The sequence below is a fragment of the Mesoplodon densirostris genome, chromosome 8 (assembly GCF_025265405.1).
Source record: "Mesoplodon densirostris isolate mMesDen1 chromosome 8, mMesDen1 primary haplotype, whole genome shotgun sequence".
Classification (NCBI taxonomy): Eukaryota; Metazoa; Chordata; class Mammalia; order Artiodactyla; family Ziphiidae; genus Mesoplodon; species Mesoplodon densirostris.
This window is the reverse complement of record NC_082668.1, coordinates 27901097-27926629: the sequence shown is the minus strand read 5'-3', so window position 1 is coordinate 27926629 and position 25533 is coordinate 27901097. Positions and strand designations below refer to the sequence as shown.

General features: G+C 39.7%; 1 protein-coding gene across 3 annotated transcripts in view; it reads left to right on the top strand.

Annotated features, from left to right (window-relative positions):
• Positions 1-25533, top strand: part of UNC80 (unc-80 homolog, NALCN channel complex subunit) — a 239604-nt gene that overhangs the window by 39944 nt on the left and 174127 nt on the right. For 2 of the 3 annotated variants that reach the window (XM_060106370.1, XM_060106371.1), the window contains exons 9-18: positions 484-618; positions 3041-3257; positions 4251-4391; positions 5355-5623; positions 7163-7516; positions 12678-12824; positions 17167-17314; positions 19652-19800; positions 22179-22345; positions 23105-23203. In XM_060106370.1, coding sequence (XP_059962353.1) covers positions 484-618; positions 3041-3257; positions 4251-4391; positions 5355-5623; positions 7163-7516; positions 12678-12824; positions 17167-17314; positions 19652-19800; positions 22179-22345; positions 23105-23203 — 1826 coding nt within the window. The remainder of the gene's footprint in view (positions 1-483; positions 619-3040; positions 3258-4250; positions 4392-5354; positions 5624-7162; positions 7517-12677; positions 12825-17166; positions 17315-19651; positions 19801-22178; positions 22346-23104; positions 23204-25533) is intronic. The other variant, XM_060106372.1, reaches the window with a different exon arrangement.

The window sequence follows — 25533 nt, the reverse complement described above, 5'->3', positions numbered from 1 at the left end:
TGATGACATCCCCCTGAAAATCACTTTCTGATCAATGGAAGTCCTAATACCAGCTTGAATACTTGTTCTTTTCATCCTTTTCATCAATACCACATATTGAATATGTAGAGAAAAGTACGATTCACTGTGTGTTCCAGTTGTTTGGGCTTACTGAAATGTGATTTGGCTGTGTCTAAAAGACGTCTGCATATTCTGAAAATAAACAGGAACAATATCAGAATGAAAAGGAAATGTGCTCTGTTTTAGTAATAGACGATTCTGCCCAAAGTGAATATCTTCACTGGTGAATCATTAAATGTAAAAACACTTTTTTTTTTTTTAATAGAAAGAGAAAAAGAGATACCTGTCCCCTCCTAATTTTCTTAGCTTTCCTAAATCCGGAACTTCGTAGTCTCACTGTTGAAACTTCAAACAGAAGTTACAATTAACATGAAATATATCTCTAAGTCCTTGATCATTAATCTACCTTTATTGTCTATTAAGGATCTCACCATGAAGTGTAATGAAGAGGAAAGATCTCTCAGCGCTGAGGCTTTTTCCAAAGTTTCATTGACCAACCTACGTAGGTCTGCAGTCCCGGATCTTTCTTCAGACCTTGGCATGAACATTTTTAAGAAGGTGAGTAGAACCATTTATGTTCTTTGCATTTTGGTAATAAAAAAAAATACACAGTGGGGCATGAGGTGCTTCTGGTCATGCTGCAGAGTTGGGTGGGATGGGGAAGGGACTTCAGAGCAGAGGTCCACTCCCAATTATAGAACTGGCTGGCAGCATGACCTTGGGCAGCATGACCTTGGGCAAGTCCCTCCTTGTGTGTGAGTACTTCCCATTCTACATGTTATGTGGGGTTGTTACAGAACTCAATCCTGATGATGTGTGTAAAGTGCTTTTAGTAGTGGTTGTGGACGTGGTGGTTGTAGCAGTAATGGTAACTTACATTTGTATGGCTCATTCTCATTTTACCTAGCATTTTATATAAATAATTCTCATTTAATCCAATGAGATTTTTTTTTTCCCTAAGGTCTGTTTTGTTGGGTTTTTTTTAAAATTTATGTATTATTTATTTATTTACTTTTGGCTGCGTTGGGTCTTTGTTGCTGCGTGCGGGCTTTCTCTAGTTGTGGCGAGCGGGGGCTACTCTTTGTTGCGGTGTGTAGACTTCTCATTGCGGTGGCTTCTCTTGTTGCGGAGCACGGGCTCTAGGTGCATGGGCTTCAGTAGTTGTGGCACGCAGGCTCAGTCGTTGTGGGTCATGGGCTCTAGAGTGCAGGCTAAGTAGTTGTGGTGCACGGGCTTAGGTGCTCCACGGCATGTGGGATCTTCCCGGACCAGGGCTCGAACCCGTGTCCCCTGCATTGGCAGGCGGATACTTAACCACTGTGCCACCAGGGAAGTCCTCCAATGAGATTTTTATTTTCCACAGTTTACACCTAAGAAACTGGGCCTTACTGCAGTTCTTAAAGTGATGGGATCATCATGGAACATTTATTCTTGAAGTCATCTCTGTTTTAAAGGCAACGGATAAACCAAGTTTTGTTGATAAAGTAGTAAATCCTTATAACTGACCCCTAGGTTTACAGCCATCACTTCTCTTTGTGAATGATGGTGTAGGTTTCCATTCAACAAACATTTATTGAACATCCATAAGAAGCTAGAACCATAAAGGTGGGAAATTAAAGGTGGAGTTTTTGTGCAAATAAACTGATTTGGGAGTCAGTTGACTGGGGTTCAAATTCCAGCCCTACCACTTTCTACCCATGTGATACTGGCAAAATGATATTGGTTTCTTCATCTATAAATGGGTACATAATATACTTACCTCAAAATGTTATGAGGATTGAGATAATGCATGTAAAGTCTTTATTGTGCCTGGTACTTAACAAGTAGTCAATAAATGTTAATTATTATTCTCAAAAAAAAATGAAATGAAATGAGACTGAGCCCTAAAAACTTTATGTAGTTTTTGAAAGGTTGAGTCCAAACTCAAAACTAGGTCTTCTAACTAAATAATTCATGGTCTTATGAATCCACACTTCACCTCTCTATTTTATAAGTGAATGGAGCTAATCAAATAGAAAATAATACATGTAGAATAATATATGTGTGATGGCTTATTTTTCTCTTTTGCAAAATGACTGGTTTATGTCAATGAATAACACAGAATTAACAACCTATCTATGAACTCAGAGTGTTGCTACACAAGTAGTCCTCTGCCTTCATTGATGATGTAGTAATAAGCAATGGCTGTAGTTTTTCTAAAAATGTCATTCAGTGGGGGCAAAAGAGGTTTTCCATACTGGCTTCACATGAGAATCTCTGCAGAACTTTAAAAAATTCAAGTGCCCAGGCCTGACCCCACACCTATTAAGTCACAATTGCTGAAGGTTAGGACCAGACATCGATATATTTTAGAAGATTTCCAATCAATTCTAAACTCTTAGTTATACTGGACCTTGAACTTATTTGACTGGTAAGAGTAATAGAGTTGCCTCTCCTTATGGGCAGAGGCACACATTTGAAGTTGTTTGGCTGAAACAATGTATCTCAGTCTGGAGAAATGGAACAAAAAAAGACTGGCTGATCCAAGTGATGACTCAGGGATCCTATACTCTAACCCAGGGTTTCTCAAGTTTTACCAAGCATCAGAATCACCAACAGGGCTTATTAAAACACATTGCTGGTTTCCTCTTTTGGGTTTCTGGTCCAGTATGTCTGGGGTTGAACCTGAAAATTTGCATTTCTGACAGTTTCCCAGGCACTGATGCTGCTGGTCTAGGAACTACACTTTGAGAAACACTCCTCAAACCAACCCAGCCAAAAATCCCCCAGGAAATACATTATCTTTTCCTTAGTTTCTTTCGCTCTTTTGACACATTGTAGAAATTTCTTCCATCTCTGTTGGATGACATTCAGTGACTTTCCAGGTCTCCTTTTCCTGAAACATTTCCTGTATTTTACCCCAGGTCATGGAGCCCTTTGGGAAGCAAACTGTAACCTTGCCTTTGCCCTGTGCCTGACCCTTCATCTCTCATTTCTGTAGTTCAAGAGCCGCAAAGAAGACAGAGAGAGAAAAGGTTCCATCCCATTCCACCACGCGGGGAAGAGGCGACCTCGGAGAATGGGAGTGCCATTCCTGCTTCACGAGGACCACCTGGATGTGTCCCCCACCTGCAGTGCGTTTTCCTTTGGAAGTTTCTCTGGGCTTGGAGAAGACAGGCGAGGCATGGAAAAAGGAGGCTGGCAAACCACCATTTTAGGTGACCACAAGGACCTTCCAAAGTAGGGCAGAGCTTCAGTGACCTGTTTAGAAATCTGGATCTAGGGCTCCCAGGGAAATCTGGATCTTTCTTGAACAGTTTAGTCAAGGAATTTGGGCCCAAATACAGGCTCCCCAGGACCAAAATAATGCTGTGTCTTCATAGCCAAAGAAATGCAGATAATTGAATGATGCAGCAATCCTGTATAATTAGACAGGTCATAGCCCTATTTCTTAGATCATTCTATAGTTCAATGATTTTATTTTATTGAAGTATAGTTGATATACAATATTGTGTTAATTTCTTCTGTACAGCAAAGTGACTCATATATATATATATATATATATATATATATATATATATATATATATTCTTTTTCATATTCTTTTCCATTATGATTTGTCACAGGATATTGACTATAGTTTCCTGTGCTGTACAGTAGGATGTTGTTAATCCTTCCTATATATAATAGTTTGCCTCTGCTCATCCCCAAGTCCCATTCCTTCTTTCCCCTACCCCACCCACCTCCACCTTGGCAACCACAAGTTTGTTCTCTATATTAGATCATTCTTGATGTGGACACATGGCTCTAGAGGGTTCTGTGCATTAACTTCCATTGTGAATCCAAAGACAGACTTCCCTTTAACTCAGATATTAAAAAAGGAAGATGTAACGAAAAGAAAAAGGAGCTTTTTTTTTTTTTCTTTCTGGCTGTCATATTAAGAAGGCCAGCTTAAAAGCAAGAGCTGACAGCTAGTGGGGGCCTAACAGATGGTTTCTGACATTTGGCTTAGATTGGGGCTGACCTTATCACAGGCAGCGTCATCAATCATCTTGACCCTGAATGTTCCCAAGGCAAGCTAGTCAGTTGTCTCTGCCTCACATACAGCCTAATATCCCCTCACTATCACTGCTGTCCTTTGGACAGACAAAATCTTGGCAGAGAATCTTTCAGATTTTCAAACCCTCTTGTGGTGCTCTTGTCCATCTCAGGGAAATTTACCCGGCGGGGCAGCTCGGACGCGGCCACTGAGATGGAGAGCCTGAGTGGCAGGCACTCCCACTCTCATCACACGCTGGTGAGCGACCTGCCGGACCACTCCAACAGCCATGGGGAAAACACCGTCAAGGAAGGTGGGTTGGAGGCGGCCGCTGCAGGTGGGCGTCCAGGTTCCGTTTCCTGTTTTTACTCCATGTTCCATTTTCATTGTAATCTGGCTCCGTGTGCTTTTTGAAAAATTGCATTCATGTATTATATTGCTTGATAATTTACTTGTGAGCCATTCTTAAAATTTCCTTAGTAGCAAGAGCTATTGGATAGCACACTATGAACACCATGCCTCTCAGGGAAAGCAAGGGCAAGCCATTCATGGTTGTTTTCAAAAGAGCATAGACCTACAGGGCTTGGAGAAAATTGAGGGCATCTGTGATGTCCCTCTGAAGGGCTTGTCCACTTTCTGTGGGAGGAAAGTCCCTGCCTTCCAAGGCCACCTATTCCCTTTCCAGACAGCTGCTATTTTGTGCTTTATGTGGAGCAGATGTGTGTCTCTGGATGGGATCCAAGATGGGGTTTCTTATTCTGTGCTCTTAACCTATGAGCATAAATTTAGTCCCTCTTTTCCCTGGACTGCTCTTCAAGTATTTGATGACATCTCTTAGTTACCACCACAAATTTATGTTCCATTATTCTTAAGCAAAGGAGAAAAAGAATATTTCTTGTTTGCTGTTACCTAAATATACTAGATAAAACCAGATATTTTAATAGCTATTTACTTGTGGAGAATACTTCAACCAAACTAGTTTAACTATACCAATAGGGTCTGTCATCTAACAGTGAGTAAAATGCACCTGTTAGACAAAAAATTCTAGGCTGGGTCTCAAGGAAGCCAGTTAAGAATTCACATTTTCTATAGCCTTCATTGTTTATCAGATATTACATGACTTAACATCATGGGAGTTGAGAATAGCTTTGAGACTATTAGTCAAATATCTGCTAATGCTGTGATCATGGTCATGATTTAAATAGTAGTATAACTGTCTAACATGATGTTGTAGGTTAATATGGGGAAAACTAAGACATTGCTTTCCTTTTTTTAGTGCGATCCCAGATCTCCACTATCACAGTTGCAACCTTCAATACCACATTGGCATCATTCAACGTAGGCTATGCAGACTTTTTCAGTGAGCATATGAGGAAGCTCTGCAACCAGGTGCCTATACCTGAGATGCCACATGAACCCCTGGCATGTGCAAACCTGCCTCGAAGCCTCACAGACTCCTGCATAAACTACAGCTACTTGGAAGACACAGAACATATTGATGGGACCAATAACTTTGTCCACAAGAATGGCATGCTTGATCTTTCTGTAAGGAGCAAGAATTTTTCTTACTGAAGCTTGAAAGATATTGAATCTTTGGCCCACTTTTTACAATGTTGGATAAAATGTGCATATAAATTCTTAGAGGGCTTCCCTGGTGGCACAGTGGTCGAGAGTCCGCCTACCGATGCAGGGGACATGGGTTTGTGCCCTGGTCCGGGAAGATCCCACATGCCGTGGAGCGGCTGGGCCCGTGAGCCATGGCCGCTGAGCCTGCGCATCCGGAGCCTGTGCTCCGCAACGGGAGAGGCCACAACAGTGAGAGGTCCGCGTACCGCAAAAAAAAAAAAAATCTTAGAAATGTTGAGCCTTTAAATGAAAAATCTACCCTTTTAAAAAATATGTTTGTTTATTTGGTTATGCTGGGTCTTAGTTGCGGCAGGCAGGCTCCTTAGTTGTGGCTCGCCAGCTCCTTAGTTGAGGCACATGGCCTCCTTAGTTTTGGCATACATGTGGGATCTAGTTCCCTGACTAGGGATCGAACCCCGGCCCCCTGCATTGGGAGTGTGGAGTCTTAACCACTGTGCAACCAGGGAAGTCCCTGAAAAAGCTACCCTTTTTAAAAAAATTTCACAAGTGTATCACCCATCTTAGATGCACCTTTTCTTTTCTTTTTTTCTTAAGCATTACATTAGATTTGATCTGATCTCAGAATATTTTTATAATCTAAAAACATTAGTGAATCCTGAATACATGTAGTAAATATGTGTGTGTGTGTGTGTGCACGCACTAAGTCCTTCTTTCCTAGAATGGAAGTAAAAAATTCTGTTTGTTTCCTTTGTTATATAAGCAGCATGACTATAAACCACCAATATAGCAGGAGAAAATGAATAGAAGTCCATTAAAACATTTAAACCTGCATTCTCAAGAATGCCTGTCTTGATTATGGTTATTAGCAAATGAAAGGGTTGTTATATTTTACAAATATATGTCACACAATTTCTTATTTCACATTAGGGAACCTGGCTCAGCAAATAATTTAAAATATTAAAATCAATAAAAGGACATAATTTAAGCATGCAAATCTTTTGCTTTTAAAATTGAATGTAGATAATGATGCAATTGCGAGTGTGCAAATGTTCCTCTCTTATGTGCTTAAGGAAACCATTTCTCTTCACCCATTATTGGTAGAAAGCATTATTGGCGGGGAATTAAAACACTTTGATTTTAAAAATCAGTTGAACAGGTTTCCATTTGGACAAATAATTACTCTCCCATTAATTCATTATGTTTTGTTATCTCCATTAACTCTCTATATTATGGCAAGTCTTAGAGTCCTTAAGTGAGATAACACACTTATACATTTTTAATTCCTTGGGTGATTTGTACTCTATATTAAGCACATACACAAGGTCCCAATGCAGCTTAATAAGATCATCTGAAAATTACCTGAATTATTTATGTTTAAGTGCATAGAACAGCCTAAAGGAAATGTATTAAATGGAATAACCAAATCTATTTAGGAAGATGTAATAGAGGTAATTCAAGTAACTTAATCACTCTCAGTTTACTTTTGTCTTCCCCCAGGTGGTTCTGAAGGCTGTTTATCTTGTCCTTAACCATGACATCAGTTCTCGCATCTGCGATGTGGCACTGAACATTGTGGAATGCTTGCTTCAACTTGGTGTGGTGCCCTGTGTAGAAAAGAACAGAAAGAAGAGTGAAAACAAGGAAAATGTGACTGTGGAAAAAAGACCAAGTGAGGGAATGTTCCAGTTCAAAGGAGTATCTGGAAGTTCCACCTGTGGATTTGGGGCCCCTTCAGTTAGTGGAGCTGGAGATGGAGGAGGAGAAGAAGGAAGAGGTGGTAATGGAGGAGGTGGAGGAGGTGATGGAGGTGGAGGAGGCCCCTATGAGAAGAACGATAAGAACCAAGAGAAGGTATGACTGGACCACCTTTTGTGTCCTCTTGAAATGTTCCTGATTTCTTTCCAATTCTTGCTTGCCAGCAATTTGTTGACTCAGAATAGCAGCTAGTCACTAGAGCAAGAAAGTGGTGAGTCTAGAAATCTCTTCATTAGGTTCTCAGCAGGCATTAATAAAAACAGTTATGTGAAATTGTATCCTACATTCAAAAGCCATTGCCATCCAAGCAATGTTAGAACTAATTCCCTGGTCATGTTAATTCTTCAAGAGAATATCTCAGATACACTACATTGCCATAATTCTCAGTCTGCCAACAACAGTCTCTCTCTCAAAACTTTCAGGGTCTGACCTAATGGAGTGGCATTCTAGTCTTCTCAGGCTGCCAAAACAAAATACAATAGATTGGGTGACTTAAACTACAGAAATTTATTTCTCACAGTTCTGGACGCTGAGAAGTCCAAGATCAAGGTGCCAGAAAGGTAGATTTCATTCTGAAGCATCTTCTCTTGGCTTGTAGGTGGCTGTCATTTTGCTATGTGCTCCCATGACATCTTTTTTCTATGTAAATGCAGAGAAAGAGAGAGCAAGCTCTCCAGTGTCTCTTCTTATAAGGGCACTAATCCTATTGTACCAGGACTCCACTCTCATGACCTCATTTAACCCTAAAATTTACTTCCCAAAGGCCACATCTCCAAATGCCATCACTCTGGGGGGTTAGGGCTTCAACATATGAATTTGGGTGAGACACAAACATTTAGTCCATAATAAGCAGTATAATTTTCCTGAAAAAATTTAAATAAAGTTCTTTCTCTTGATTTAAGGAACACATTTTTAGGTAGCCTACTTAAATCACAGTTAAAGGGAAAGAAAGGGAAAATTTTTGTTTAGTTAGTTGGTTTTTTGGTGTTAGTTTGGAAGACTAGCCTTGGTTCTCTTATGTCTCAGTGTGTCACTTCCAGGTGTCTTTAGCTTTCTTATTACTGATTGTTCCTGAATTTAATTCCCTTTGACTTGACAACACCTGATTTATGATCTCAGTGCTTAACGTCAACAATTAGTTTTCTCTTTTAATTTGAATTTTAAATAAGAACTACAGCAGCTTAAACTCATATAATTTATGCTGATTTCAATTTGGGGTTTTAGTTGGAAAATGCTATTAAGGAATTGAAATCAACAAGAGATTTGAATCTCGAACAGGTGACAATCTACACATCAGGCCAAGTGTTTAGAAGTATAAGATTTCACTGTACAGAGTTCTACCACCTACATATTATCTAGAATATAAATTGCTATTTTCTTGTAGGCTATCAGGTTTTTACATCTGAGTAAGTGTTCCAGTGCTGTTTCCTCTTTTATATTTTTTTCTCCATCTCTTTCCAGTCCTACCTGATGCATGTTTAATGTGCATTTAATCATCTCTGTTTCTTCCCTGATTGTCTACTCTCATTTTTCCCAATATTTGTGGACTCATCTAATTATTCCTGCCCCAATATTCTTAGGTTCCTGAACCTAAGCTTTTCTCTAGGATTTCTTCTCCTGCCTCAATCATGTATATGTTTTCCAGTTCTAATAGAATCTTTTGGTACTTAAGGTCCCCAACTTCTTACTTTCCCAAACATCACTGAGGACAATCCAAGGATCCTCAGATCTCACTGTAGAAGAAAATTACCTAAATGATGATATAGATCACAAGGGATTTGCTATTGAATCCTAAGATCTAAAGAGTTATTCATTCAACAGTTATGTAGGAATTAGAAAACAAATACAAGTTATAAGGACCAAACTTATAAACACAGCAAACAGTGAGATTCTTAAATTTTCAATTTTTTTACCTGTCAATTTAGGTGGCCACTCAAAGAGAGAATAGTGCTATGTCATTATGTCATAATATTCAGGGGAAAATAGAAAGAAAAAAATTAAAGTTGTGAAATTTTGATAAGCTCTTATCAGTAAAACTTAGATACTCCCTAAATTGATTGTTATGTTTATGAGGATCTCTGAAGTTCATTATTAGAATTTTGTTTCTGTTTTGTTTCTGTTTTTAGTTCAAAAATTTCAACCAAGTAGTGGGGATTTTTTTGGGTTTTGTTTTTTTTTTAATATTTATTTATTTGGTTGCACCAGATCTTAGTTGTGGCAGGCATGCTCCTTAGTTGCAGCTCCTGGGCTCCTTAGTTGTAGCACATGGGCTCCTTAGTTGTGGCATACAAACTCTTAGTTGCAGCATGCATGTGGGATCTAGTTCCCCAACCAGGGATTGAACCCAAGCCCCCTTCATTGGGAGCACGGATTCTTATCCACTGCGCTACCAGGGAAGTCCCCCAAGTAGTGTTTTCATCTACTTCCTTATTAAAGAACTGCAAGTCTCTTGCCTATTTAAAATCTAGCTATCATACTAGAAACTTGATAATATAAATGCTACTTTAACCAAAACTATCACTTGATCAGGATGGGATTTTACAGAGTCAGATAATGTGTTTTCCAAAACAGCCACCAAAGATACAAATGTTTTGTAGTTAGTTCTACAAAATAATATTCTTTGTAGTACAGAGAATTTATAAAATCATACCTGACCGTAGGTCAGATGCATTGTACTTGGGAGTCGCACAGGTCTGTTCTGCCTCTATCCCATCTGTTATTTTCAGTGGAATCAGGAGGTTTATCTAATTTTGCAACCTAGTAATGCCAGGAGCATGCGGGAATTGATTAATTCAGAAAGGAAGATCTAATTTCTATTTCTGTATTTGCCACTAACTGGTACTGAGAGCTTGAAATGTTATTTAATATCTGTCCTGATTTCTGCCTGTAGCTGGATACAACTTTCTCAATGTCTTCTACTAGAGGAGCCAAAATCCCAAGGACATCTGAAGGTCCAAAAAAATACAAATAGATATTTACAAAAAGCTTTTGGAGCTAGGAATTTGCTTTAAAGGATCATATGATATCAATAGTTTTTAAATGTATGTAAGTCAGTCTTCCAAATCAGCCCTTACCCAGGGTGACCTTTGGCTGTGCAGGCTGTGTACTCCACAAGGGCTCTCGCCTAAGGAGTCCAGACAGGACTGAAATCCAGTCTGAGCTCTGCTCACCAAGCTGTTTACCCAAGGGCTGCATCTTCTGAGAGGATTCACCTTTTTCTAATTCATCCACCCAGAGGAGTGCCTTTTCTAATTTGCACAATGTTGCCCCCAATGGATAGCAGTGCCCCACACCTAGAAATAATACTTAACACTGGTTTTGCTATTATTACGTGCTTTCCATGTTTTACCTCACAAACTCTGTGAAATACATATTTTTATGATTCCTATTTTGTAGGGCACAGAGTGGTTAAGTAGCTTGCCCAAGGTTATGGAACTAAGATTTGAATTTAAAATGTTTCTGAATTTGATATGTATGTATGTATGTATGTATAAATAAATAAATGTATGTATCTGTGTGTGTGTGTATGTTTGTACGTATGTATGTTTGAGTCTTCCATTTACAAGCATCTGAGCTGTAGAGTTCGCAAGAAACAGACTCAGACGAGGAGATATATGCAAAGGAGGTTTCCTGGGGTGTCTGCTGAGGATCAACATCTGTGGGGTGTAAAAGAAGCAGGATGGGCCAGAGAGAGAAGTTGAATTGCAATGTAGTTGTAACAGAGACTTCAGCCCATCACACAGGGAGCTCCAGAGATGGGATGGCTCTTCAAAGTAATCCCCGGGTGAAGTAAGGGAGCCCACTTTACTCCACACACCTCCCCACACACACTCTGTATGCTCTTGACCAGCCATTGGAGGCAGACTGCTTCCAGGAGGAGAGCATAACCTGGGTCATGGCAGGTCTCTTTAGCTAAGGGCAATGCCTGGAGAGGGGCTCACCTGAGAGTTATCATCCATCAATGTTCCCAGTAGCTCAGAGAATGAATGTTCAGTTCTGAAGGGGGCATCTCTGGAGTCCAGCACCACATCCACTACATGAGCATTTGGTTAGAAAAAGAGGACCAATTATATAACATTAGGGGACCAGAGAGCCTACCCCATCACAGAATGAACAGCACATGATGTCTAGATAACCCCCATCCCTTTCACACCCTCCCTGCATTTGAGTATGCTTTCTACGTGGGTGGCCCCCCAAAGTTTATGTATCAACCTGAGCATATGAAGATGGAAAAGGCCTTCACAATTTACAGAGCAATTCTTATTCATTATTTCATTTGTTTGGCACAGTAAGCTGATGAAGTAGGAAGGGAAGCTATTAGCATCCTCGATTCACAGGTGAGAAAACTAAAGCACAGAGGGATTAGTTCATTTACCTAATGTCATATGCAATTAAGGAACGGGAGCTGGACTCTCAGGTCTGCAGTGACTGTGCTGACAGCAGAAAGTAGCCAGAAGGACTGAGGAATGTTGGAGCTTCCTGAAGGTAATGGCACTCCCACGCTGGGATCTGCCTCATTCCTTAGCAACAGCTTCCTTATGCTTCTTTGGAAATAATTCAAGAAAGTTCATTTTTCTGGAAGCTATGTTCTTCACTAAGAACAAGGATTAAATGAGTCGAGAGAGGATGATAACACTTCTCACAGTTCACCTCGGGAGGGCTTCCGATTTAGCCTCAAACAAAGAACCATGCTGAATATTTACAATTTTTTTTTACATATTCTCTCTTTGCTTGTGCATGAATATTACAATATAGCGAAGGTATAAAATTAGAAAAGTCCTTTGAAAATGTCAGAAATTGCCACATGATTTCATAGTTTCAGACTTTGATCAGTTCCAGAAAGTTAGCAATAATCCTTGCTTAGTGATAGTAACAGAAGCCTGCTGATGAGGGTACCTTCTGGAAAAAGCTACTTGCCTTCATCACTGAGAGTCCACACTGTCTCTCTCTAGACAGTTATTCTGATAGTCTAATGAGGATATGAAAGCATGTCTTCTAATAAAGAGGTCTGCCTTCATATCCTGTGGCACTAGAGGGTGTTCAGAATGCATAAACATTTTCTTTCTTGTAAGTCCGTTCTAGAGTTTTGAAAAGTTAGCTTGCCTGTTGAGCCCTTGACAATTCTATTTCCCAAATTGCAGGGGCTTGCTGCAAAACATATAAACTTGGTTTAATAATAAAATAGAGTCTTAGCACCAAAAGAATCCTAGTGACTAAATGAACCGAATCTTCTTTCTTTCTCGTTCATGGGTACTAGGATGAAAGTACTCCTGTAAGCAACCATAGGCTTGCTCTAACCATGCTCATCAAAATAGTGAAGTCTCTGGGATGTGCCTATGGTTGCGGAGAAGGACACCGAGGGCTCTCTGGGGATCGCCTGAGACACCAGGTATTCCGGGAGAATGTAAGAGAACTAAGTAGATTCCATTTCCTCTTCCTCTTCCCTCCCTCCAAATTAAGAATGAGTCCTTTGACAATGAGGGTCAGTGTTCCCTGAAGAATACTTTATTTTGTAAGGGTAATTAATGCTGTCTTAAGGTGGGAGGATTCCCACAAGATATCTCAAGACATCTAAAACCCGGGCTTAGGAAAGTTTAATTGGGAAAACCACTTCTGCCTCCTGCCTGGGCAGGCCAACGCCCAACTGGCAAAAGAGTGTATAATTGGAACATGTGAATTAGAGTTTGAAAGAACATTGCAAAGATGAATACATTTAGCAAGCTTCTGATAGTCCGTGGCAAATAACTTTTTAATCACCTGCCTGGGTACTGTGGAAGCATATGTTATATTAGAAAAAGGGATCAAAGTTTAGGACTTGGTTTGTTGTTCTTAAATATGGAAAATGGCCCTTATTGGGACAAAATAGGACTACAAAAGTAGCCAGTCACTTTCTGGCTGCTTTGTTTGAGAATGAACCTTGACTACTAAATATTTGAGATCATATCTCTTTGAACTGTGTGAAACTTGAAACTCTGTGCTCAGGCTTGCAAAGCATAATTCTGTAATGGAACATGGAAATGTAATTCCAGCTCATTTTCATTTGCCTCCACTGATGACTACTCTTCACTTAAGACTTGAGCAATAACCCACCTCCACAACAAGTCCAAACTGCAACAGTTGCCCTCATACATACTCTTGAACTGAAATAATAAGAAAATATTCCCTTAAAAATAAGAGGTTGATGCAAATTTGAGACCAGGAAACCTTTTGGCATATCTTAGCAGAGTTTTAGGATCATGTCAAAGTCTAATGCCAGCCCATTTTTCCTTGGTATTAGGTTTTGTCGTGAAATGTTCACACAGCCTTAGCATGCTGGGTTACTTTCCTAATGTATCATCTACTTATCTATCCATCTGTATATCATTCTCTTTCATTTATATTCTATTGTGTTGTATTATATTAATTATTTGCATGTGGAAGTTTTATTCATAGTAATTAACTTCTAAATTCTGAAACTTGAAAACTTTGACCAAGATCTAGATTTTGAAGCCCCAAATTTTAGGAAATCAAAATAATAAGTAATAAGGCAGTAGAAAGCTGACATTGCCCCCATCTCTGCACATGTGTATGTGATTTTTGATCTTTGACTTTTATTCTATCACAGTATGAATAAATGCCTTCAAGGCTAAAACCACATCACTCATGCAGAAAACTAATTCTATGAAATCAAACATCAAAATATAAAAGGAAGTGTCATGCTATAGTTGTAGGTATAAACTCATTTTGACATCAGAACCTGTCTTTCTAGAATTGGAGAAGGTAGGGCTAGTTGGATCAGAAACCACTTGAGAAGCTGTTGTTACTGCTTAATCACCATGTGCTCTTTTCTCAAGAGTACTGAATATTTCCTGTCAGGATGTCCAGTTTTCTACCTGCCTTCTCAACTTTGTTGATTTACGTGACAATACCTCCATTCTCTAGTAGCCCAGTTCAGTACTCACTATAGGGATTACACTTACTTGTCCATGCTTAGTAAACACATTGTCCGAGAGAGAAATTTTTTTTTTTTTTTTTTTTTGCGGTACGCAGGCCTCACACTGTTGCGCCCTCTCCCGTTGTGGAGCACAGGCTCCGGATGCGCAGGCTCAGCGGCCATGGCTCACGGGCCCAGCTGCTCTGCGGCATGTGGGATCTTCCCGGACCAGGACACGAACCCGTGTCCCCTGCATCGGCAGGCGGACTCTCAACCACTGCGCCACCAGGGAAGCCCCGAGAGAGAAATTTGAGCAATTTTCCCTGGGAATGTCTAATTCAAGAAGCTAGATATTTCCAGATTTCTCTGGCATTGGGTTGTCAGAAGTTACTTAACTTTTAATATATTAAAGATATTTCTTACCTCTACCAGATCAGGTCCTCTATACTTTTATTTTTTTAATAAACAGATAAGTACTGCAATGATGTTCATCAAAGTGCCTAGCAATTCCAGCATGTTTCCTGGAATAGTCTAATCATTAGCTTGTGGTCCCAAATTATTGAAAGGGAATTCACTTTTTATATCTCTTGGAGAAGTTTAAAATGTTCATTCAGAATCAAAATACTTATGGTTTGATATTCTGATTCTTGCTTGAACTGATTGAACTCATTCAGACGTCCTAATAGCCTCTAAAGAGCAGATTTGGAACAATGCCTTTTTTGGTGTGTTTTACAGAGAAGCAAGAAGTACTTTACAGACTTCATTTTATAGCAAGAATCATTTATTTTATAAGAAAAGGAGCTTGCTTTAGAGCTAGCAACCAGTAACCTCTGGTTAACACCTAATTTCCCAATCTTCTATGACCGAGTAAAGGAAAAATGGAAAAAAAAAATCAATCCACCTGACTTTGTGATACAGATGGAGAGACTATAACAAGGTCACACCAGGATGCCTATTGCTAATTACAATTTTCAACCTTTTATAATCTTCCTTTTTCCTCTCGATTTTTCCAAGAATCTTTCTCTGGGCCTTGATTTGTCAAAATGGTCATGTAACAAATTTTCTTCTGGGCCACCATTAAGGCCCACCAATAAGTCCTAATTCTCAGGGATCTAACTTCCTTGCTTCTGTCTGATTGTCCAAATTTCTCTATCCTCCTTTAAGGTTGTCCTCACCCAGCCACCTCTCCCTTCTTTCTTTTTTTAAATTTATTTTATTTATTTTTGTCTGCGTTGGGTCTTCGTTGCTGCCCGAGGGCTTTCTCTAGTTGCGGCGAGCAGGGGCTACTCTTCGTTGTGGTGCACAGGCTTCTCATTGCGGTGGCTTCTCTTGTTGCAGAGCACAGACTCTAGGCGCACAGGCTTCAGTAGTTGTGGCGTGCAGGCTCAGTAGTTGTGGCTCGCAGGCTCTAGAGCGCAGGCTCAGTAGTTGTGGCGCATGGGCTTAGTTGCTCCATGGTATGTGGAATCTTCCCAGACCAGGGTTTGAACCCGTGTCCCCTGCATTGGCAAGCAGATTCTTAACCACTGTGCCACCAGGGAAGTCCCCTCCCATTTGATCTTTAGCTTTTTCCCCTCAACCCAGAGTTCTCTCTTATCATTTTCCCATTTTATTCCATTGTTAAGGACTTTCTTTTTTATGATGATCTTGTTCTCCACAAGATATCAACTAATCTCTATTATTGGTCATCTTAAATCTTTTTTCAAAGTAGGTGTTATCTAGATACATTTTCCCCAACAATCACTATCTAAACTATTCTTGTGACTATTATATCATAGGAGAAATAACCACTATGAGGAGGTAAGACCCTGGCTTCTAATTTTGGCTCTGCTGTGAAACTTGGTGTATCAACTTGGGCAAAGTCCTTGACTTCTTTGAGTCTCAGTTTCTTCCACTGTAATATAGGGAAACTCTTCAAATCACAGAGAAGGTGTGAAAGTCAAATGTCGTTATGCACTTACAAACAAGAAACACATTTTAAACAGCAAAGCACTGCACAAATGTGATTTTTCTCTCAATAGTAAGAGAGGGTTAGGGAGCCCTCTAAGGGTTTCAGATAGTATTCATTCATTCTGTCTGTGGCCTTCTCCAGCCAATGGATGTGATTTTATTTGTTCTGATGGTGGGGATTACTTCCTTTTTCTTTGCTAGATGGCAAAATTATTTGCTGGATCATAAGAAATATATTTTTGAGTAGCAGGGCCTAGTGAATGGTCAATTGCTTTTCATATCCTGAAGTCCAACTTCTATTTAAATACCAAGCTTCCACATTCAGACTCAAAAATCAACAAACTAGACTTGCCTTTATTTTATGCCTCTTTCATGTTTCAAAGATCCTTCCCTCCTGGCCATATAAGAGGACTCTGGACAAGCACTTCCTACAGCCCCTCACACCATCCATTAAATCTACTTAAATTCAAGACAGCTGAGCATGGGAGTGTCCTGCTCCTTCCCATGGCACAAACCCTTTGAGGTTTTCTAAACCTTGGTGACCAATCCTATCACCTACCTAAATTTTACGCTTTAAGTTTTTTCATTGAGATCTTAAAATCTTGATCTTGGCAAAAATACTGAGCTCTTTCTGGGACAGCATTAGCTCCTAGTTTGGGGTTTTTCCTAAGGAACAGCCCTTCTCAAAGTCATCTACCTAGTACTGCTCAGCCTGTCTCTGCCCACTGCATTCTCAGACAAGAGGGGCTGGCAGGGTTGGTGGGCACCAGCCAGCAGGGATGGATGGAAATTTTTGCCTTTTAGGGGCTTCTGTCGCAGACCACTGGTATCCCTAGCTTAAGCTGGTACTTGTGACTTCTTCACTTTTCTTCCTTCCTTGCAGGCCCAGAACTGCCTCACTAAGTTATACAAGCTAGATAAGATGCAGTTCCGACAAACCATGAGGGACTATGTGAACAAGGACTCTCTCAATAACGTAGTGGACTTCTTGCATGCTTTGCTAGGATTCTGTATGGAGCCGGTCACTGACAGTAAGTAAAGCTGCGCCGAGTTCTAGGAGAACTCGCTGGGAGGTGAAGCAGGTAGTGTTTCAGAGACACCCTAAATTTCTAGGGATAGAATGGAGAGGAAAAGATATCTGTTTGTGTGTGCATCGTGTGTGTAATAAAATATAAACACGAGAAGCTTGTACATCATCTTTGACACATTTTAGAGGCTTTCTGAGGACAACTTAGCTCAGCAGATGGGAATTTGGTAAAGCTGTGGCATCTTCACCTGTAGCCCCTCTATCCTTACACTCTACTCATGGCACTCCTCTCTCTCACGTAACTTTCTGTTGTATGACTGCTGAGGCAAGGATCAAGGAACAAAGGAATATATTCATTAGTTCAACAAATACGAAATGAGCCAGGCATAGTACTTGGTGATTTTTTCACAAAATAGAATAGGAAAGGAAAAAAAAAAAAACTACATTAAACATAGTTGTAACATAATTTTGATATACACATATACTGAATTTTAAAAAGAATGGGCAAAGGGATCTATAGATAGGTTCATGAACTATAGCTTCATGGCTTTAGGAAAACTCCAGTATAGAGACCTATATTACAGGGCACAACCAGTGAACACAAATGGCATCCATAATAAATGAACATCACCAATACCACTTGAATGCAAATACAGTAATAAAATGAAGGTGATGTATGAAGCCTGACTGAGTAAAATATACATTTTAATTAGAACCTGGGAAGAAATAACTTCTTAGTATAGGCTTTTATTATTTATATAGTATATGTGTGAGAGTGTTTGATTAATTTATAATGGAGCTATATTTGATGGATTTATTTTTTTTCCTGCTTTCATAATCTTTTTTTCTTTTTTCTGTTAAATTTTTATTGAAGTATAGTTGCTTTACAATGTTGTATTAATTTCCACTGTACAGCAAAGTGAATCAGATATATGTATACAGATATCCCCTCTTTTTTGGATTTCTTTCCCAGTTAGGTCACCACAGAGCACTGAGTAGAGTTCCCTGTGCTGTACAGTAGGTTCTCATTAGTTATCTCTTTTATACATAGTCGTGTATATATGTCAATCCCAACCTCCCAATTCATCCCACTCCCCCTTTTATTTGTGATGGATTTAGAAACAGTTTTTCTGTTTTTACCCCAGGCTTTATTGTTTGGTTTTCACATTAAAGGAAAATATTGTTCCCTATAGAATCCCTGAAATAATCTATGTTATTGAAGTTGTTTTAAGCCAAGCACATAACAAATCTATAAAACAATGAAGTGAGATATTGCAAGAGAAATTCTTGATTACAAACTTTTTTTTTCTCTTTTTTAACCTATTTGAGATAGAAACTATAAGAATAGACTAAAACATTTCTTTCTGTAGTGTAAAATCTAAAGATAATCTGCAGCCCATTGACACAGACAGTGAGAGGTTGGTAATAAAGTCTGTTACTTTAAAGTGATGAATTCCCCCTGGAATTCTTGAGAAGTTAAAGTGGCTCACAATGAATCAGCCAGCCAGAGACACACGTCCTTTCTGATCAGTCTTGGAGCTGCACATATCCTGCCCCTACAGTCCACAGGTGGCTCGCAAGCTATGAGGAATACTCTGGCAAGGCCACCGAATGTGTCAATGGAAATGTGAAAAACTGGCATAAAATGCCACATAGGGTGATGCCCTCAGTTCACTGGCATTTCATGTGTGAATGAGTTATAAGGAGGTGGATCCAAGGGAAGTTGCAGATTTTTCCAATTCATGTGGCTATGGAGTCTCTGGAAGCAGAAGCTGCTAGAAGTCTCGTGCAGCTCTTGGCCAGACGCAATCTTTTCTGTTTCCAGTGCTGGCATGAATTCCCCTGCAGGGCCCTGTCCCCGCTCTCCTCCCCCTGCCGGCTCACCTGGTCAGTCCAACCTCACTCCGCTTCTCACAGACTGAACAATTTCCACTGAGAAGCCAGCATTCTTCACCACCAAAAAAGCCAAATCAAATTAAGTCTGTCTCCACTGAGGGACCATTTGGTAAATCATGTATTTTTTTAAGTGATCACCTATTTTAAAACTACTTAGGTTTAAAAGACTTTCATAGGGTCAACAGTTGATCCTCTTTTTGTAGCTAAGATTTATCAATTAAAACATTTCTCAAAGTGATGGAATACGTCATAGTAAAGACTCTGAAGGAGACTATGAGTTGTTTATCTTTAAGTCCTCATAGAGATGATCAAACCGGAAGTATCCTCAATCCTCTGTTTCTGTATGTTGTGTAGTCCTTCAGTAACTCCTGGAGTACTTCATTACTTCTTTAAACTATGTAGCTGAATGGAAACACTGCCTTTAATTGGTGCCTTTGCATTCCAGACAAGGCTGGGTTTGGAAATAACTTCACCACTGTGGACAACAAATCCACAGCCCAAAATGTGGAAAGCATCATCGTCAGCGCCATGTTTAAGTCCCTCATCACACACTGCGCTTCAACTACGCATGAATTGCACAGCCCTGAGAATCTGGTGAGAAGCTCACCTCTTCTTCCCACAGGAGTTCTCAGTCTCATGCCGTGGCCTTGAGAAAGAGAAGTTGAAATCTAAAACTTTTAGAGTTAAAATATGTATTTTCTCAGTGTCACCAGTAACTCACAGTAGAAACTCAGCAACACATTTCTCCTCCTCTGTTACTTGTTATCCTACCTGCAAAGTGGCTTATCTCTTCCATCTCAGAGGTTCTGTGGTAGTTGCTGAGATAGTTGCTAGGTACTTAGAGCCCTTCAGAGAGAAGGTGCTAGAGCCCAGCGTGTTGGCTCATGAAATATTAAAGAAAGTTATACCAAGCTTTTGTTTGAAACCATGCTTACTTTAAAAATTAATGCAAATATGCTGCTGAAATGGGTTTTGTCTTCTTTTATTGAACACTGTAATCTTTTAGCTACTCTTCAAAAAGTCTGTTAATTAAACCACTGAAGCCACAGGTACAGAGAGCCAGGCTATAAAAGGTTAGTGTTTAATTGCTACTAAGGAGATTGTGGTTTGGGATAGTAAAATGTGGATGAAGACTGAGACATCTGATATGACTAGATGAATTCAGGTCTCTCCCAGGAATAAAGAAGCATTTCTCTATCTTACCAATCTGTTAGATACAATGACTCCTATGCAGAAATCAGCCCATTTACACATATGGACACTATCTGCTAATCTACCTAAATCAAAGAAATGGTCTTAAGCTACTCTAAACCACTGAAACTATGTATTCACTTAACTTGAGATAAACAGAACAAAACCCCAAATGAAAAGGAATTTAATTTTGCTGATTGTTGAAGCCATCCTAGCAAGGTTCTCGGAGTTTGTGAATAACCTGGGTACCATCCATGCATTCAATTTGGTCATGGCAAGAAGTAATTTGACAAGTTGATTATAGTATATGCAAGCTCTTATAAGTCTTAACCTACAAACTCGTGTATAGAAGAAATACTATATTTCTTAATTTTATTTAAATCAACTTAAGTTTGGCTTTGGACCCCCATTCCACCAGAATGGCTGGAAGTTGAACTTCAGTCATTCATGGGTCTCCCCACCTCACAGAGTAGCACAAAGATCCCCAAATCTTAGGTAGGACCCAATGCCTGGTGAGGCTCCGTGGGTTTCAGTCATCAGTCATGCCTATTAGTTCACGTAGTACTCTCTGCTGCTTAGGGATGGGCTCTCTGGTGAGTTTGGAACCCTTGCTTTCTGGGGCCTTGCCTTCCATGGAGGAGCCACCAAATTGCAGAGTGAGAGGCTAGGGCCTTGCTGCCCACAGGACCCAAAGGACATTCTATGTTTTCCTTAGTAGTTCTTCCTTCTGCTTTTCTAAACATCATAGGCATAATTGTCCCAGTGGTCTTAGATTTTGAAACCCAAAAGGGTTATAAGGTAAGTGTTTTGTAGGCTTCTGTGTTCCTCTTTGGCATGAACTTTTCCTAAGGCAAAGAATATAGTAACTACCTTCTTTTTTTTTTTTTTTTTTTTTTTTTGGTATGCGGGCCTCTCACTGTTGTGGCCTCTCCCATTGCGGAGCACAGGCTCCGGACGTGCAGTCTCAGGGGCCATGGCTCACGGCCCAGCCGCTCTGTGGCATGTGGGATCTTCCCGGACCGGGTCACGAACCCATGTCCCCTGCATCAGCAGGCGGACACTCAACCACTGCGCCACCAGGGAAGCCCAGTAACTACCTTCTTAAAGAGAGAAGAGAGTGGGGGAAATGCTGAATGCAAAGCTTAATACCTTAAAAATAAAATAAAAGTCCTGCATTAAAAGTTGAATCGCTAATATGTTGGTTTTAATAGTGTCATCTTAAGTCCATAGTCAAGCTCATGTTCAGATGGGCTACAACATACATATAATTTGTTAAGTCTGTGAAGCAAAATGGATCATCCTTGAATATCAGGCTCTGTTGGAAGTATCTAGAGGACTTAGCATATTTTATCACAATGATGCAGAAAATTTGGAGAAGCTGAACAGAGTCTGAAATCTCTAGTCTAGACAAAATTCTGATTGCCTTTTTTTTGCAGGCATATCTCTTCAGAAGTCACAATTAAGAGAGAAAATTAAAAGCTTTGGAATCCAGTGGTTAAAAGTGTAAATTGATGTCTTTCTAATGATACAGCCAACTTTCTGAATATGAAGCATGGTAACCATCTTTTTCCATACTAAGGATGATGGGCAAGGTTCTTGGTAATGTTACCATAGGAACAATGGAGGGACAGGATACCGTTGGTTTCACTGTAGTAATATGCTTTCTTTTTATGATTCCAATGCTCATCTAAATCCAAGGAATTACCTTCTAGCCCTCTTTCTGTGAATACTATTCAATCACAGCTATCTTTCCCTGCACTTTCTTTCTGGCCTCCAAACAGGGCCTGTATTGTGACATCCGTCAGCTGGTCCAGTTTATCAAAGAGGCTCATGGGAATGTCTTCAGGAGAGTGGCCCTCAGTGCTTTGCTTGATAGTGCTGAGAAGTTGGCACCAGGGAAAAAGGTGGAGGAAAATGAACCGGAATATAAGCCTGGAGGTGGTAAAAGGTTGGAAGCTTGAGCTCTCTGAATATGAGGGTTTGCCTATGTCTGTAGAATATAATCTTCTATTGTACTGTCCATGTGGTTCCTACATGGTGTGTAACTCCAGTACAGGGATGGGGGAACTATAATTTTTTGTACAAGTGATATCACTGGTGGTGGCCCAGCAACAGATTAGAAAAGGAATGAGTTTACCATCAAATAAATGCTGCCTTTGTATGAATCAGAGCTCAGTTGATCCCAAACTTTCATACACTTGAACCACACTTCATAGCTCTTAATTACATGGTAAAATGTTATCTGTGTTTTGGTCCCTTCTATAGCTAACTTACATTCTTATCCAGAAAGGAAAAGCAGTTACTGATACTGTATCATCCTGTTCAGCAAGTAATATTTTTAACATGGCAAAAGACAAATTGCTGAGCAATGCCCAATTATTTTTTCTTCTAATAAATATGAATGTATTGTATGGCTGTTATATAAGAAATGCCACTTATGAAGATTAAAAGAAATACCTAAACTTAAAATCTTGCCAGTAGTTAATGGCTCTGTCTGCAATGATGGTGGTATCCTTAGGCAATAAGGTAGCTAGGTCATGACTCAAATGGGAGGATATATTCCATACCGACATAGACTCATGATGGTATAGGGTTTGCAGGGCATTTGAGTTGTCTATAACAAAGTGTTTTGCTTTATGAAGTATATGAAGTATTGGGAGGTGGTGTCCTGCTATGTTGTGATTGGTGGAATGTACCATTTGCATAGGTCAGAGGCAGGAAGCATTGTGGATAAAGGCCAGGTGACCTCTGCACCTGAGGAATGTCGCAGCTTCATGTCCGGTCGCCCCTCACAGACTCCAGAGCAGTAAGTAGCATTGGTTTTGTCTCCTATGGAGTGGGTTGAGCACCTCCCACTGGAAGAAATTCTGTTTTCCAAGTTGCTGTTTGTTTTTCATTTCTGTTGAACTTCTCCTTGCTTCTGCCCTTTATTTTTCACTCCCAAAGCCACTAATCTCTACGGGCCCAAATCACAAATAACCAACCTCGTGCTTCCAGGAAGCCTCCCTCACTGCCTTTCCCATTGCCAGTCTCTACCCCACTTCTGCCTTTCATGCACAGTCCTGCAGATTAATCTTGAAAACTAGCATGTGTATTAGGTGAGCTGGGGATGGCATCCACTTTCTTGCTTAAAATCACTTATAAATCACTTACGACTGTCAATGTAATCAATGAAGCTTTTCCAAAAATAAGGAAGATAATCTACTCTCCTGTCCAGCGTTAGCTAGAACATCGACTCTTCTCCTTTTCACCTTGGTTCTCTCCTGAGATCCTTTCCAATGCCCTCTGATATCAGTTTATCTCTACTTTTCATAATAACAAAATCAAAAGCATCATGAAAATAGTGCCCTCAGAAAATGTGAGGATTACTGTAGACACCAAATATACAGTCTAGTTCGATGCAAGGCTCACTTGTATTCATTCTTCTTTTGAGACCTATTTACCCACAAGTGGTGTGATCAGTATTTAAAATATGATCATTTTAGGTATACCATTCTACTTCCCCAAACCCTGAATTAGTATTAAATGATTATCCTTCCAGAAATTCTGCAGGGTATTCCAGATTTTATAGTATGCCCTCTCTATAGTCATGGAAATCACCATCATGAAATAGGACCTTGGTAATCCACAACAAGCAAACAAAACCTTTAAGGAACAAAAAGCCTGCACAGTTTTTGTAGGCCTTCAAAATCTTAGAAACTGCCCCTCAAATGGGTGGAGAAAAGTAAGGAGAAGGTAAATCAACCCCATGGGTGCAGGGACCACATGAGTTTTTACTTACCATTACAGACCCAATGCCTAGACGGGGCTTGGCCCATGTAGGCACTTAATTTTAAGAATGAATAAATGACAGTCAGTCAATGAAACAATGGACTTGCCCAATTACCATTTAGCCTTTGTCTTCTTTATTTTCCATTCTCAAAACTGAGGTTTAGTTTTTCCTTTCAGGACGTCTTTAAAGACATAGTAAAAATCCAAACATAAGCTCTAAGGGGAAAAAAAATTAATGTGAAAGGTAAAGGTCTGTCTGTAGCTGAATAACCAACCACAAGACTAGTTAAAGGTCCTTACATACAGAATCTGTCCAAAAAAGGAGAGAGGACTTTTCCCAAAATAACACTAATAACTATTGAGCTAATCTGAATAATAAGAATGATTTAATAGGTAAACTAGATTTAAACATAAAACTGTCTACCTTGATAGGTGATTAAGTTTTCTAGATTGCAAAAGATTCTTTCTCTGTAGTGTTCTGTAAACACCACCTGATTTCTCAGCATTTAGCACATCTGTTCTTTCCCTTGAATGAAGATACGTGTATTAATATGCCTCTACATAAAAATTTCCACTTGGAGGGATGTCATAGAATGTCAAACATGGGACTTTTCCCTGGTCCAAGTGGGCCCAGGAGATGAGCACACCACTTGTCCTCTGTTTAGCACTGGAGAAAGGTGGGTGGGTGATTATGGCTCCTCCTCTGCCAGAAGACAGAGAACTTTCTCTTCCCCCTACCCCCCTCATGCCCTTTGTGTCTCCTTTTTCCCTTTTAAATAAAAATCACATTAACTGAGTAATATTAAAAGCAGTTTTTTATGCCCATATCTCTGAAACTCATGATTGATACACACCCATTGGACAACGCTGATGTGGCATTTTATTGTAAAGCTGATCAATTATAGTCATCACATATATATTCATCACTGTGTTGCACATTCCCCAAAGGTAAGAAATGCTTCAAACACTGTGATCATTTGATAAAAATAACAAGGAATTCAAATTCTAAAACACTGATTTAAATTCACACCGTATTTGATAAACAGAATGTCCTGAATTAAAATAATAATTAAAGGTATTTAGTACTCTAATGAGATTTTGAGAGAAAAAATCTGCATCCCCATGTAAATATCCCCTCAAAATGACTGCTTTGCACAGTACTGTCAAATTTTAGGTAGATCCCAGATTTAACCCCAAAGCTTATAAACAGATCATTACCCACCCCCCCCACAAAAAATTTCATCACATGTTACTAGAGTATTCTCTATAACCTTTTCTTTCCAAATTACTAAAGTATAATAATATGTGTTCTTCAAGTTGTCCAATGTGGAAAACACGGAAAAGCATAGAGAAAAAAAATGTTTA